At 35.6% G+C, this 16,332-nt stretch overlaps 1 protein-coding gene across 9 annotated transcripts in view; it reads left to right on the top strand.

The window, feature by feature from the left end:
• NAALADL2 (N-acetylated alpha-linked acidic dipeptidase like 2) overlaps positions 1-16,332 on the top strand; it is a 1,394,480-nt gene that overhangs the window by 1,304,702 nt on the left and 73,446 nt on the right. For all 9 annotated transcript variants that reach the window (XM_073232064.1, XM_073232060.1, XM_073232062.1 and 6 more), the window contains one exon: positions 4,606-4,699. In XM_073232064.1, coding sequence (XP_073088165.1) covers positions 4,606-4,699 — 94 coding nt within the window. The remainder of the gene's footprint in view (positions 1-4,605; positions 4,700-16,332) is intronic.

Below are 16,332 nucleotides of genomic sequence, written 5' to 3'. Positions count from 1 at the left end.
CAGCATAGTAAGATGCTATGGAATCACTACTTGTCTTCTCTGTGTTATACTGCCTTCCTTGTGTCCCCCCCTACATTATATTTGCTAATTGTAATGCCCCTTTTCCCCTTTATCCCTCCCTTCCCACCCATCCTCCCCAATCCCTTTCCCTTTGGTAACTGTTAGTCCATTCTTGGGTTGTGTGAGTCTGCTGCTGAAAAACATCTTATATTTATAATGTTTATTTTAAGCTCTGGTAACAACTTAAGCTGAAATGTGTACTAAAGCTCTTTCTCTCCCCCCCATTTTATAATTTTGCCCCCCAATTTACTTTTTTTATCCATTTAAAAATGATTTTAATTATAGTTATTTTTAATGTTTTTTGTTTTTTAATCTTCATACTAGATTTATAAGCAATTTACCCATTACCATTAAAAGTTATAGTACTCTGAATTAAACTGTATGTTTACCTTTACCAGCAAAATGTATATTTTCACATGTTTTCCCATTACTAATTAGCATCCTTTCATTTCAGCTTGAATAAATTCCCTTTAGCATTTCTTGTTAGGTTGACCTAGTGGTGATGAACTTCAACTTTTGCTTGTCTGAAAAATTCTCTCTTTCCTTCAATTCTGAAGGACAACTTTTCTGAGTATAGTATTTTTGGTTGGTATTTTTTTTTCCTTTCATCAATGTTGACTCGATCATCACAGTCTCTCCTGACCTGCAAATTTTCTGCTAAAAACTCTGCTGAGAGTCCTATGGAGGTTCCTTTACATATATAGCAAGTTATTTTCCTTTTGCTGCTTTTAATATTCTCTTCTTTTCTTTAACTTTAATAGTTATAATATTTTTCATTGTGTGTCTTTCTAGTTTCATCTTATTTGGAATATCTAGGATTCCTGGGTGTCTTTTTCTTTACCCAGGTTAGGAAAGTATTCAGCCATTATTTCTTTGAATAAGCTTTCTGCCCCTTTCTCTATCCTTTCTCCTTCTGGGACCTCTATAATATGAATATCGATCTGTTTGATGGTATCCCATATGTCTCTTAAGCTATTTTCACTCTTTTTCATTCTTTCTGCTCTTATGATTGGATGAATTCTACTGCTCTGTCTTTGAGTTTGCTGATTTTTTTGATCCAGTCTGCTGTTAAACCCCTATAGTGTATATTTTTTCCAGTTCAATTATAATATTCTTCAGGTCTGTGATTTCTATTTGGTACTTTCTTATATTTTCTCTCCATTGAAATTCTCATTTTGTTCATAAATGTCCTCTTGATATTAGTGAGTGAATTGATGACCATTATTTTAAACTCTTTGTCAGGTAAATTACTTAATTTCCACTTCATTAAGGTCTGTTTCTAGAGTTTTATCATATTCTTTTGTTTGGGGGTATATTCCAGTCTCTTCATTGCTCTTAGCTCTCTGGATTGGTATCTGTACATTAGATAAGACAGTCACCATTCAGACTCCTGATGGATTGGTTTCATGGTCAACCCAGTCTAGCTCTTTTCTCAAAACATCAGGATTGTCTAAACATGCTTCTTTGTTCTTGGTGGTGCCAGTAGTCCCAGGTGTGACAAGATTTCTCAGTGTCCCAAAATGGTGGACCTCAGTATCTTCATGCAGACAGATTAGGAGTTGTACAATAAAGCAGTGGCTTTGGAAGTATGCAAATAGGCCTCTTTCTGGGAAAGATTGGGATTTGGGCATTTCTCCTTGCCCCATCTGTACTGAGTCCTGGGGTAATAACTAGTTAAGAAGTGTTTGTTTGCTCTAGTCCTGTGGGAACTGGAATGCAAGAATTTAAGCCCCACTCTCCACCAGAGCAGGTGATCAAGAGGTGAATTCTCTGGATGACTGCTATAAAAACAGGGTACCAGACATGTGCACAAGCTCCTTTCACAAAGACACCAGTGACTTAGATCAGGGAAGAAAGAGAATGCAAAGATGGTACCTGCTGGTCTCCCTGATGCCAGAAAGAGTTTCAGTTGGCTCCTACATCTTTTACATTTAGATGTGTGTTAAATTAGAAGCCTAACTCTCATGCTATAGTTTTTAAGATATGAAAATAAGCCTTTTTTAAGGGATAGCCTGAGAGATGGGCATTTTTTGCCCACTGTCTTTGCACTGAGCCCCTGGGGGGAGAGCCACAGGGAGTTCTCACAAGTTCATTAAGAACTGTTTCTTTGTTTGATATAGTGTCATGGATCATGTGGGCACAAGCTCTGTTGACTTTTAGGTCTCCATGTTATGGGGGAGCTGTCCTTCAGGAGGAAGTCTTAAAAATTAGGGCAATGGATGTTGAATCCAAATCCTTCTCTTCTCAGGGAGAATCTGGGAGTTATGAGTTCCCTTGTGATTGTATGTTGCTGTGATGGGATAGGGTTTATGGCAGTGTGTCTCAGTTTTTCTTACCTGTTTTGATATGGGTTGTTCACCTAATGTTCACTCAGCTAGTTTCTAGATTTTTTTCCAGAGGGAATTGTTTCATGTGTAGCTGTAGATTTGGTGTGTCTATGGGAGGAGGTAAGTTCAAGAGCCTCTTATGTCACCATCTAGGACTGGAATCCAGTAAAACTTATACTCAATGTTTATAACAAAGGATTAATTCTCCCAATACCTGCCTTTAGGCTTGTCAAGATGATGAAATGAGGTATTTAGTAAATAAGATATTTCATAAAGTATTTTGAAAAGAATAGGGCCTTATGTGAATATAAGGAAAGTTTGCTTTGGTATTCCTGAATACAGAGACTTCCAGAGTGGGTGAGAAGGGTATATAGTATGGCTCATCTCTTCTTACTTCATGGCAAGACATACATATATCCCCCTCTTGTTTATGAAGCTGCAAACAAAACCAATTTAGTCTAAACATTCTGTTATGGGTCAGGCATCTTAGAAATCCCAGTAGTTGTTGTCATGTTCTTTTTGAAAGACATAGCAAGGTGGCCGGCTTATAGTCCAGTTGTTTGAGCTGCCAAGTGACTCTTAAAAACAACTTTCTCCAGTAGCACACCGCATAGTTGCCTCTCTCCTCACTCCCTATTCTTTCATTTTAATCTTTTGTTATGTGTGATTTTTCAGATTCCAAAAGTGTAAACAAAACATGTCTGTTCTGTAGTTTCTATTATCCAGTGCAAATTGGAAAAAGAAACCATAATGCTTCTTAATCTTTTTAAAAAATTCCTTTTTTTTGCAAATAATTTATTTCCAAATATTGGTGTTCTTTGCATGATTTGGACAGGGTCAGGTGGAATAGAATGAGGATTCATATCAACCTGTTGCAGATAATGCTTTTTTCCTGAAAAACAGCATAATTATAGTAGGCAGGTTCCCAGCACTTTTGTTATCACCATGCTGGGGATAAAACTGCAAAGAAACCTTAGGCATTGAGGGAAAATTGTTTGCTACATTTGGGGGAAAAAATACCTCAAAGAAATGAAGGTATATCAAAGGTGTTCCTTTTTCCTCTTTATTTCTAAGAAATGTATTATTTCAGTCATATAGAAGAAGATAAAATTTAATTGTATTTTTAGTGAAAAAAATTGTTCAAACAATTGAGAAGTCAACTTTTAAATATTAAATGGAATTTGACCCTTGTTGAATATGTGCATTTGAATATTTAACATCATATTTTCCTGTAAGTTACATCATTTATGTGTTCCGTACTCTCTCAAGTTAGAGTGCTAATTTCCCCTGTGTGGTTTCACAAGACAGTATTGTCATTCACTAACAACATTTCATAGTGCATTAATAACATCAACATAGCCACATTTCCCTGTGTGGCAGCTTCAGGGTTATAATAGATGTTGGGACATTTGTTAAACACAGGTAAGTATTAAATATCAGGTGAGGGAGAGAGGGAGAGTAACAATGGCATTTGCTGCCAGCCCTTAGTTCCTTTGAGATGTATATGAATGCATATGACTTGTTCAGTCTATTAGGCAAATGCTAGTTCAGCCGTAGCACATACGTTGGTTTACAAACACAGTTTTAGAATATGGTGTGGGATGATATGCATGTATGAAAAGTCTGGGTATGAATTTCAGAGATTCCATTTAAAACTTTATTTTTTTAATTTAAATTTTGATCTCAAAAATGTATAAGGGATATTAGTTTTGATAATATTCTGGAAAAATAATTAGGAATGAAGTATTAAGGAAAATAGTACCCTAGATTTTAAAAATATGACATATTCTAAATGAAATGGAAATGGATCATTAATTTTGTCAGTTTTATTTAGTCCAACAACCAGATAGTCATTTTCAGTTGTTCCCCTCTACTGTTTTATCATGTGACATTCTTTCTGTTTTATAAGGAACTGTTTTAAAGTTTAAATATTGTAAGTCCTTCAGCTAGAGAAGCTGTTCCTTAATATTTTAGCTTGAAAAAAGGAAGAAAGTATTATATTTCTTTATACCATTTTGAGACATGAAAATGATGCTGAGGGTTTTTTTCTTATAGAAAAATAAAATAAACATTTAAAAGAAAAGAGATTTTATAGAAGTATATTTTAGTACTTTTTGTTACTCTGAATGTGTAAGAGTGTATGAAATAATGAAAGCCAAATAAACAAATAAAAAACCCTTAGTACTAAATGCTAGTATTTTTCTTCTTTTTCTTTCAGCTTTCAGGAGAAGTGATTTTACGAATTGCCAATGAACCAGTTCTGCCCTTTAATGCTCTGGATATAGCTTTAGAAGTTCAAAACAGCCTTAAAGGTAATTTTTCTTTGAATTATAGTAATTTTAGCAAATGAAAAATTGTTCAACTAATTTTCAACAAGGAATAGATAAAATCATCTACTATCTTACTACCTATAGCAATGCAGTATCTCCTTTCCTATAGAAGATTATCATGAGAAGGGCATAGAAAAATTTTGACTACCATGTCAACAGGTATGAGGTGTACTTATGAGTGAACATCAGGCAAAATAGCAGATTTTAAAGGATTTCCCACCTACTTTTATCAGAGATTTATAATTTCAAGCTTCTGTTATTATTTACAGGTTCCATATGGAAAAGCATAGTTCAGGAATTCCCCTTGGCCCTTTCTTTAATGTTTGTCCCTAACCCTCAGTCATTCCAAACCAGCCTGGCCCAGGAGTTCCTCCTTTGAGATTGGTTTCTGTGAGGTGTGGGCCCCATGCCACTTCACTGAAGTGTTGGCCCATCTTAGATTTAGAATGATAAGAACAGAATTATTTTCATACTATTTAAGTTTCTTCATATTTGAATACATCTCTTTCTTCAGAATTCTGACACTACCTTAAAAATTATCTTCATTCCTCTCTATCTACATATAAACTTTTCAATTAGGCTTATAATTTATCTTCATGAACAAAATAAGGACAGTATTGTAATTAAAGAATGCATCCTCTTCCTCCTCTTTGAGTCACACGTCTTACTGTCACATCTTTAATGATTGATTTGCAGACATGTGCTTCTCAATACATTTAACTCTCAACATTTTAACTATGGTATTTAAGCAGTAATTCTTGGAAAATGGAGCATTCTAAAAGAGACATACGTTTTTAGTATCTTAAAGTTTAATACTTTAAAAATATTTTTTGACTACCTGGAATACTTCTTAACCCAGAGAATTCTATAGTATGTTATTTAACCCCTTCCATGATTTTTATAACTTTTATTATAGTGGCTGTAAAACCATGACCTTGGGAACAATTGACCTGTTTAGTGCTCTTTGCTCCCACACGAAATGGCCTTAGGTATTACATTGCTTTGGGTATCTTTAAAGTAGTGTCTTTATAGTTTCCTTCTTTTCTACTTTTACCGAGCTTCTACTTCACTGTTTTCAGTGTGACTACCTGTAGCAATCTGTCCTTCACTTCTAATATACTATTTCTAGATATTTTTGGACCTAGACATCAAGTCATCAAGTATATGATATATTATGAAATAGAAACAGACCTGGTATAAATAAGGACTCTAAATTATTTAGAGTCTGTGAATAATAAATATTATATTTTCTGCAAGGATTTCTTTTAAGCATGTATTTTGCTTGTACTGTGGACTGTTTCACTTTTTCTTTAGTTCTCATTTTCATATTTTTGAAAATTCAGTTGGTGCTGCATTTACTACTGAAAACTTTCAGAGAACAAAAGGATATTATTATTTATATTACATAAAGATTTGTCCATCTATATAAGAATAACTGTCATGCATAGAAAGGAGCTTCAAAAAGTATACCACAAAATAATAATATTGCATGAGAATTATAAATATTTATAAGTTGCTTTTCTTAGCCCAAATTTTCTATGATAAATGTATGTTACTTTCATAATAAAGACATAAAGGTTTTTTTTTCCTAGTTAAAGTCAACAAAAACAAAAGTATTGGGCAATATTGTCATTTGAAATGTCAAGTTCCATTTTTTTAAGACAATTGGGTCTATTTTTTATCCATAAATATATTATTTTAGCATTATAATTACTATATGAGCATTAAGTAATGTGGGCTATTTCTAAGGTCAAAGAAGGTCCTAATGGGTCATTGTTAGAATTATATAATTACTCTGTTTTTTGCAGGTATTAGGGATCCTTTACAAAATCTAAAGTATGGTCTCCCTCCCCAGACAATTATGCATGTACAAAAAGTTTACATTTATTCCCCATGGACTTTATATGATCTCCTGAACCCATTTATCCATTCATTTAACAGATGTTTATTGAGCATTTACTGTATGCCTAGTACAGTTCTATAGCAAAAAACAAAACTGGCGAAGCCAGCTGCTAAACAAATAAATAAAACAAAAGTATAATTTCGGCTCCTAAGAAACATACATACATAGTGGAGCAAAACTGGCATAAGTCAAAGCAATTTTTAAATTGGCATTATGTTCAAATTGTTCCTTAATATATTAATCACTTTGGAGTAAATTTGCATTCTCAAAATGTATTATAGCAATATTGACTGTAGTATCCATAGTACAGAGAAGAGGCCTGACCTTAGAATATAAATTTGGGAGTTGTCCGAAATGAGATTCCTAAAGTGTTGAGTGTAGATAGAGTGCAGAAAAGCTCTAAGATTTCCGGAGCACTCCTCCATTTAGAATTAGACAAAGTGGCAGAATCAGAAGGTTCCAAGAGAGAGTATCCAGCAAGGAAAACCAGGTGAATGTGATGCCTCAAGCCAAATGAATAAAACCTTTCAAAAGGAAGGAGCAATCTCCATGTCAAATATTGCTGATATGTTTAGAAAAATGAGAACTGAGAATTGACCCCTGGATTTAGCAATTTGGAGGTCACTGGTGACCTTAATTTTAGTGCAGTGTTATTAAAAAAAGCTTGATTAGAGGGGTTCAGAGTGAATGGGAGGTGGTAATTTGGGACACATGATGTGATGTGGCAAGTAAGGAGTTGAGAAGGTTTAACATGTTTGTATTTTGATGAGAGAGATCTAGTGGAGAGCCAAGACTTGTTCAAAGAGGATGTAAGAAATATTGCTGGACTGATTTTCTTGAGTAGAGACAATGTAAGGGTGGAGGACTTTTCCTTAGTTATGGACAGAGTAGTACATAAAATGTGAAGGAATGCAGAATACATGGCAGATGGGTAAATGTGGTGGTGGAAGTTCTTAGCAAGTCTCTAGATTAAAAATAGTTGTTTAGGAGAGTGAGAAAGTAAAGAAAATACAGAAATATGTTAAGTATTTTGGGCAGCAGTAAGAGCTCAAAAGAATATATTTTTTTAATGAAATTATTCAACATAAGTATTCAGCCTTCATCTGGGGATTCATGCATAGAACAGACAGAGTTGGATTTAATTAGGCTAAATGCTGGGAGGGACAATGAACTGGATAAGATAAAAAAAAAAAAATGAGTGTATGTACAAAGTAGCCCTGATGGACCAAAGGTTTTAAATTGGGTATGGAATAAAATGAGGATATGAAGGGATTAAGGGAGAATAAAAAGGAAGGAGGATCATTAGACTTTATTTCTTGGCAAGATCAAAGAACTGAGAGTGAGCTGAAGAGATTCATTTGCTGGTGGCCAATGAGATTGAGATTATTCAAAATGTGATCATACAAAGAGTGCAGATAGTGTTAATGAGAATGTCCAGGCTAGGGAGTGACCAGAGATCACTAGAGGGAAAGAGAGTAAGGAAAAGAGAGTCCAGACTGTGGGTATTGAAATTGCAAAAATCAAGACAGGAATGATTCTTGTAAGAGGGAGTGACTGAACCAGGAGCTAAAATGGTCAAATGAGCAGTGACCTAGAGGTGCCTCATATTGTTATTCTAGGGCTAGGAAAAGCTTTTCTTTGGCTGTTGGTCATTTCTGAGTTTTGTTTGTTTTGATATGAAACTCCCTGAGTTTCCCTGCCATTTTCCCTCTGAAAAATGCAACCCTCTGAAAGACCCCATACTACCAAAAAAAAAGCAAAGCAGAACAAAATGAGACAAACAAAAAAATATATATAAGCAAAACAAAATTATTTTGCCATGCCCTAATAATATAAATATTTGATCAAAGTGATATGTTTTATCACCTTTAAACTACACATTTTTATATTTTAGTCATTTAAAATTATTTGCTCTGTATCACATTCAAGTATTATTCAAATGTTTGTTAAATTGCAGGCAATTTGGTATACTCATTCTATTTTGACTGCTCTGGTTTTAAACTTATTTCTAAAATAGAATTCTTTAATGGGCTAATAGGGGAATAATGGACACCAGTTACCAATAACTGAATAAATATTCAGTTTCGATTTTAGCTACAATACAAGATGATTTCATTACCCAGAGTTCTTGTACCATGTTAAATGAAACATATAATTTTACTGCTAAATGCTGTTTTAATTGTTTATATATTTTCTTATTTTGTTATGACAGTTAGCAGTGATTAGTCTTAAGTTCTTGATTAAAGTTTTTTTTAAGAAAATGACCTTCAAGGCTGAACTATAAAATACTGTTTCTCCTTACTGCAGAGTTTAAGTATAAAGGTCTCTGAAACCCAATTGCATTTTCAATAGTGTAATTTTTACCCCTTGACAACCAGCCATCTTGTTTATTTATTACACTAGTTTACCATAGCAGCAGACCGTTCTCTACCTTTCTCACAACCACCAGAAAGAGGATAATTTACCAGTGAATAATTTGTTTGAGTTGATTTATTGGATGGTTCTTGAAAGCTCATTTTGACTGAGTGACCTTGGCTCTTAATATTTGGTCAATGCCAAACACATAATACTTAGAGAATGAATATTGTATGTGCTGCACAGAGACAGAGTGTAAATAGGGACTGATAAGAAAATTAATACACTTCAGGCATACTTCTGACAAATAAAAGTATGCCCCAAAATGCACATTCAAGGCAATAGTAGTAGATTGTGGGGGCAGAGGAAGGTGTCAGGAATAAAGTACCACTTCATTCTTGAACCGGAAAGCAGACTAAGGAGTGAGCCCTAATAAGCTGCCAAGTTCATTTTTTTCTCACTTTATCCACCATTGAATGTATAAAACAGCAAGCACTTCAGAATACTTGGCAACTATGCAATTCTGCTGCTTTTTGTTTAGTATTAGCTTTTTTGTTGCTGTAATTCTGGATGTTAATTATTCAGCATTGTTGTAAAACTACAAATGACCAAATAAAATGAAAGCCATTTTCACTTCATCTGACTATGTACACATTTATTTAGTGTGAGCCAGACTCCGCAGGAAACATAATTTTGATTTGTGTGGCTTATTGCCACCTCTTGATTGTCTCCCTAAATGTAAAATGGTTGTTGGCAACATTTCCTCCTGTTCTTCTGAAAAACTGACAATGCTGACTTGATCTGATTTTTTCTCTTTTTATTAGCTCTGATAATTCATTAGCATCAATCACTTCATTGTGGAAGGAGGGCTGATATTTTGAGGAGAGGATGTCATCGAGGCAAGCACTCCGTGCTCTATTTGTAGTTTCATATTTTCAAGTGTCACTCTGGTTCTTTTCTACAATCACAAGTGATATGAGACCACATCTCGTATCTTTTTCTATTTCTGAAAATATAAGATAAATTTCCCAATTGTCAAAATTAAATACGTGCTTTATAAATTTCATGATTCTAGTCCGCAGACCATCTGTCTCCAATTTTGCTTTTAATTGTTACCAATTGCATTTGGACTGGCCTAAAAATGGTAAAGGTACATATGTTAGATACCTGGCCCTGTGCCCTACCAAAGAAATCCAAAGCCATTCATGTAAACCCTAAACAATTCCAAGGAAAGATTTTATTCTCATGGGGGACTTTTGAATCATACTAGGTCTGACCTGAAGTGGCATTTCTAAAACTGACCTCTTTGCATGACAAGGACTTAAACTAAAAAGTATTCTCTGGGAATTATCTTGCCTTGCTTGCTCAAATTAATAGACAAATTCAATAAGAGACTGGATGTCTATTGGGCACAAATTCCTAAAAATACGGTTGCTATCAATCCCCATTATATTTTCATATGGATTCTGACAATGTAACTATATTAAAGATTGTACTCCGTTTATTGATATTGCACACTTAGTCAAAAAGGTTTTGAGACAGCTGGGTCTGCAACAAAATCTGATTGTCTCTCTGTTAGTGTTTGTCTCCTCAAGCTAGTTTTTCTTCTCCCTGCCCCCATTTCTCTTTGAACTCATCTATTTATGGCATAATGTCCTTTAGTTATTATCCTAAGCATGTTGTCCCTTTTGCATTCCTCAGAATGCTTTCTTTTCTATAATCTCCTGTATTACAATGTTACTGTTCTTACAGCTTTCCTTTGAAAACATCATTTCCTTTCCTACTCTGAGTACTTCACCCAAATTTTTTAAAAGTTTTTAGTGCCTATACTTTATTTGTGTCACTGCATTGAAATATGTTAATTACTTATCATTTTTCCTACCCCTACATCATAGTAATAGTCAATTGTATTGTGATTTTTCAATACATTGTTCTATGAGGGTTGTCTCACTAAGGCACTTTTAAAGTCTTTTTTATTTCTTAATACTTTTAATCTTGGCTTTTAATAAAGTATAAAGTATCCTGGCCCTCATGTTGATTTTATTCAAGTCTTTTTTTCTTTGTCAGTTCTTTTGTTTAGTCAAAACTTAATTAAACTCATGCATATTATTAAATACCCAACCTCATTTTTCTGCCTCAGGAGGAGAGTGATGAAAAAGTAAACCACACATTAATTTAATGCATTTAAGAAAGCTTTTGCTCACTCTGCCAAAACAGCCATCATGTAGTTGCAAACATAACACATTGGCAGCATTTGTGAACTATAAAAAGAGCCTTTGGTTCACTGTCTGCACTCAGCAGACAGACACCGTCAGGAGTACCCATTCTAGGCAATTGCTGAAAATCTTGCTAGATTTGTTATCTGCCTTAGCTCCCTGTATCATTGGGCAATATTTAAAATGCAAGATAATCTTTAGAATGTGTTGCCTATTTTTTAAAAAATGGCCAAATCGATTCTTCTAAACCTGTCACTTTGGCATCTTTATGAAATGATTTCTATTATATGCAGTTTAGACATAATTGTCTGCTGTTTTCTGGCATACTGTGTTTTTAAATAATATACTTTTATCTATGCATTGAAAAATCAATGTTAGATTATTTTAATATCAACAGTGTACTAGCTCCTACACTTCTTTCTCTACCTGCATTTTTGTTTGTTTAACTTCTTTAAAAATCAGTTGATATGATTCATTGTGATTCATACTAAATAAGGTAGCATGAAGAATAGAAAATAAAGGACTATTATCTCCTCTGGCTGAAATCATATTGGCAATTTCTTTTCTTCTCTTTAGTGATGCACCAAGATATTTTAAAGATGACATTAAGTCACATACATTTTTCCCCCAAATAATCTTCTATTCAGCTTTTAACCATTGTGCTATGCAGAACATAAATCATACTTTTTCTTGTCAGTGTAAATCAGTGAAGTCTAAGCTGTGATTGTGCAATTGTCAGCACCTTTAAAGCTGTGATAAGCTCATCCATAGAAGAGGTTCTGTGAAATACTGTTAAAGTGAAAGGCTGTTTGTCTGATGTAAAAATGTAGTTTTAGAGTATGACCAGTACATTTCACTCTTAATTTAAAATGCAGTTGAGTGGGTCTTTAAAAATACAGTCACAAAGCAGAATCAGAAGATAGAAAAATATGAATAAACTAAAATTTAAAACTTTTTGGAATATAAAACTCTGAAGAGAGATCACAATAGTAGGTAATAAAATCATTATTTGAAAGAAGACAGTTATAAATTTGTCCAGGAGGTTGTAGAACAGACTTAAGACATGTGGGTTTATGCTAAACTGAAACTCACCGAGATATGAAGTGCCTCAGGAGAGTTTGTGCCAAATCCCAGATCCTGGAAGATTAGAACATGTGTAAATTCAGTGGGTGCAGAAAGCATGGTAGGCACTGGTCTCACCCAGAAATCTTAGAAGCCTTGTGAATAGCACATATAAGAAGTACCTCTGAGTTTCTGATCTGTTGGAAGGTGTTTCAGGAACCTGTATCAAGGATCCTTAGCAGGAACAAGTTTTCTGGGAAGCACCTTAGCACTTTAGGGTCACTCTACAAAGCCCCAGGTAATGTGCTCAGTGCCTTATATTCATTGTGAGATTTAACCTTAGTCTAGCCTCAGGAGCAGAACTGGGTATTTATTATGCAGAGACTAAGAAACTGGGCCTCAGAGAGGGTTTGTGTCTTACTCAGATATATACATTTAAGTGGTAGGTTTAGGACTAGCATTTAGATCTGTTGGATTCCAAAGCTCCTGCCCTTTCCACTACATCACTACCTGCCCAGCTGCTTGTGGGGAGAATGCTGCAGGGATGATTGGCTAGAGGGCAGGAATAAGACGTATTTCTTCCAGCGGGTTTTAGAACCTCTCCCGAATTTGCTTGCAAGCATCTCAATATACACCTCAATATACACTAACTAGTAATTCTTCCCTTCTCCCTTCTTCCCTTCTCTTCAATTCATGTTAATACTGCTTTATAATATCTAGCTCTGTCTTTCTTTAATAAGCTAAAAAATGGAAGGGTTTAAGTTAAAGGTGGAGTCAGAAGGATGAGGACTGAGGGAAGAGGAAAGGAAAATGAATAAATGTTGCTGTTTACAGATGAAACACTTCAACCCCACCTCAACTCTTTTTTTTTGTTTTTGTTTTTGTTTTTGTTTTTGTTTTTTTGAGAGGGCATCTCTCATTTATTGATCAAATGGTTGTTAACAACAATAAAATTCAGTATAGGGGGGTCAATGCTCAATGTACAATCATTAATCCATCTCAAGCCTAATTCTCGTCAGTCTCCAATCTTCTGAAGCATAACAAACAAGTTCTTACATGGTGAACGAATTCTTGCACAGTGAATAAATTCTTACATGGTGAACAGTACAAGGGCATTCATCACAGAAACTTTCGATTTTAATCATGCATTATGACCTATAAACAATCAGGTCAAATATGAATATTCGTTTGATTTTTGTACTTGATTTATATGTTGATCCCACATTTCTCCTATTATTATTATTTTTTTTATTTTTAATAAAATGCTGAAGTGGTAGGTAGATGCAAGATAAAGGTAGAAAACATAGTTTAGTGCTGTAAGAGGGCAAATGTAGATGATCAGATGATCAGGTGTGTGCCTATGGACCAAGTATTAATCCAGGCTAGACAAGGGCAGCAAGACATCCACGGATGCAGAAGATTTCTCTCAAAGCAGGGGGGGTGAGGTTCTGAGCCTTACCTCTGTTGATCCCCAAATTCTCACCTGATGGCCCCCCTGCGACTGTGCCTGTCTTAGGTTGTTCCTCCCTTGAGGAATCTTACCCGTCTCTGGCTAACCAGTCATCTTCCGGGGCCATACAGGGAAATGTAAAGTTGGTAAGTTAGAGAGAAGCCATATTGTTTGCAAAGGTTAGCTTTTTACTTCTTTGCAGATTTATGCCCTGTGGCTTCTATGCCCAGCACTTGTCTCGATGTATCTTTACCACCTGGAGGAATTATGATACTTGGTAAATTCGATATGAGGCACGAATTCTATTTAAGGGTTGTAATTAGGAAGGAAGAAGAAAAGCTATAGATGTAGCATATGAAGGAAACATGGGAGGATTGATTATTTCTTTGACATATCTTCTTGTAGAGTACCTTAAGTATGTATAGGTTTTAAACTACTAACTAATTTGCACACACATATTAACATAATAGGAATACGGTGACATAAACAAAGCAAATCTATAATTACCATCCATCTCCAGTGAAGCCAAGAAAACCATTTAGGCACCCTAGGCATTTGTGAAAATTTATCTATGATATGATGGATATTGTCCAACTGTACTTGAACCATCAGACAAATTAAAGCAGCCCATTTCTGGGATCTGTTCACATCCTATATGTTCTTTTAACCATAGATAGTCTATAGTCATGAGATTTTGGAGTGCTACAACTTGCATCTCTCCCAACTCCTGGTTGAGTTCCAACAGTACAGATCCGGTCAAATTCATTGTCTCACTGTATGCACATGCCAGCCTAGACATCTCCCTCCTCATTCCTATGGCAAGTCCAGGAGACGGTGGGCTGGATGCAGCCACAACCGCAGCATCGTCCGGATCCCTGTGGAGGCTTTTTGATGATCATCCCCCGGCACAAGTCCCCCAGAGAGTGCTGATGCCGGAAGCTCCTCCTCATATCGTATCTTAGTTCATTTTCTGGGTATCCAAGCTAGGCCTTGATCTTCTGCGTAGAAACAAACAGACCCTTTGCCCACACTTTGACATGCCCTCTATACCACTGTGCAGAACTCACTGGAGGTCAGCACACAGTAACTGCTTTTTTTTTTTTTTTTTAATTAAGAGAAAGGAATATCATCAGAAAAGAGTACCTCCATAGCTGATCATCTGACACCCTTTAAGTGATCAACATTAAGGATATTTAAAGCATGCGTTGATCTTTGATTTACCAATAGTTTTATCCTGTTAAGGAGTAATCCCCCTTTTCTTTCTTTCTTTCTTTTTTTTTTTTTTAATTTTTAATCTACACTTACATGAAGAATACTATGTTTACTATGCTCTCCCCTATATCAGGTCCCCCCTAACAACCACATTACGATTACTGTCCATCAGCTTAGCAAAATGTTGTAGAGTCACTACTTGTCCTCTCTGTGTTGTGCAGCCCACCCTCCCCTTTCTCCCTCCCCCCCATGCATGCTAATCTTAATACCCCTCTTCTTCTTCCCCCCTCTTATCCCTCCCTGCCCACCCATCCTCCCCAGTTCCTTTCCCTTTGGTACCTGTTAGTCCATTTTTGGGTTCTGTAATTCCACTGCTGTTTTGTTCCTTCAGTTTTTCCTTTGTTCCTATACTCCTCAGATGAGTGAAATCATTTGGTATTTCTCTTTCTCCGCTTGGCTTATTTCACTGAGCATAATACTATCCAGCTCCATCCATGTTGCTGCAAATGGTTGGATTTTTCCACTTCTTATAGCTGAGTAGTATTCCATTGTGTATATGTACCACATCTTCTTTATCCATTCATCTACCAATGGACATTTAGGTTGCTTCCAATTCTTGGCTATTGTAAATAGTGCTGCGATAAACATAGGAGTGCATCTGTCTTTCTCAAACTTCATTGCTGCGTTCTTAGGGTAAATTCCTAGGAGTGGAATTCCTGGGTCAAATGGTAGGTCTGTTTTGAGCATTTTGACGCACCTCCATACTGCTTTCCACAATGGTTGAACTAACATTCCCACCAGCAGTGTAGGAGGGTTCCCCTTTCTCCACAGCCTCGCCAACATTTGTTGTTGTTTGTCTTTTGGATGGCAGCTATCCTTACTGGTGTGAGGTGATACCTCATTGTAGTTTTAATTTGCATTTCTCTGATAATTAGTGATGTGGAGCATCTTTTCATGTGTCTCTTGGCCATCTGTATTTCTTTTTTTGGAGAACTGTCTGTTCAGTTCCTCTGCCCATTTTTTAATTGGGTTATTTGTTTTTTGTTTGTTGAGGTGTGTGAGCTCTTTATATATTCTGGACGTCAAGCCTTTATCGGATCTGTCATTTTCAAATATATTCTCCCATACTGTAGGGTTCCTTTTTGTTCTATTGATGGTGTCTTTCGCTGTACAGAAGCTTTTCAGCTTAATGTAGTCCCACTTGCTCATTTTTGCTGTTGTTTTCCTTGCCCAGGGAGATATGTTCAAGAAGAGATCACTCATGTTTATGTCTAAGAGGTTTTTGCCTATGTTTTTTTCCAAGAGTTTAATGGTTTCATGACTTACATTCAGGTCTTTGATCCATTTTGAGTTTACCTTTGTATATGGGGTTAGACAATGGTCCAGTTTCATTCTCCTACATGTAGCTGTCCAGTTT

Source organism: Manis javanica, chromosome 3, assembly GCF_040802235.1.
Source record: "Manis javanica isolate MJ-LG chromosome 3, MJ_LKY, whole genome shotgun sequence".
NCBI lineage: Eukaryota > Metazoa > Chordata > Mammalia > Pholidota > Manidae > Manis > Manis javanica.
The sequence above is the reverse complement of the archived record's forward strand: the minus strand, read 5'-3'. Positions and strand labels throughout refer to the sequence as shown.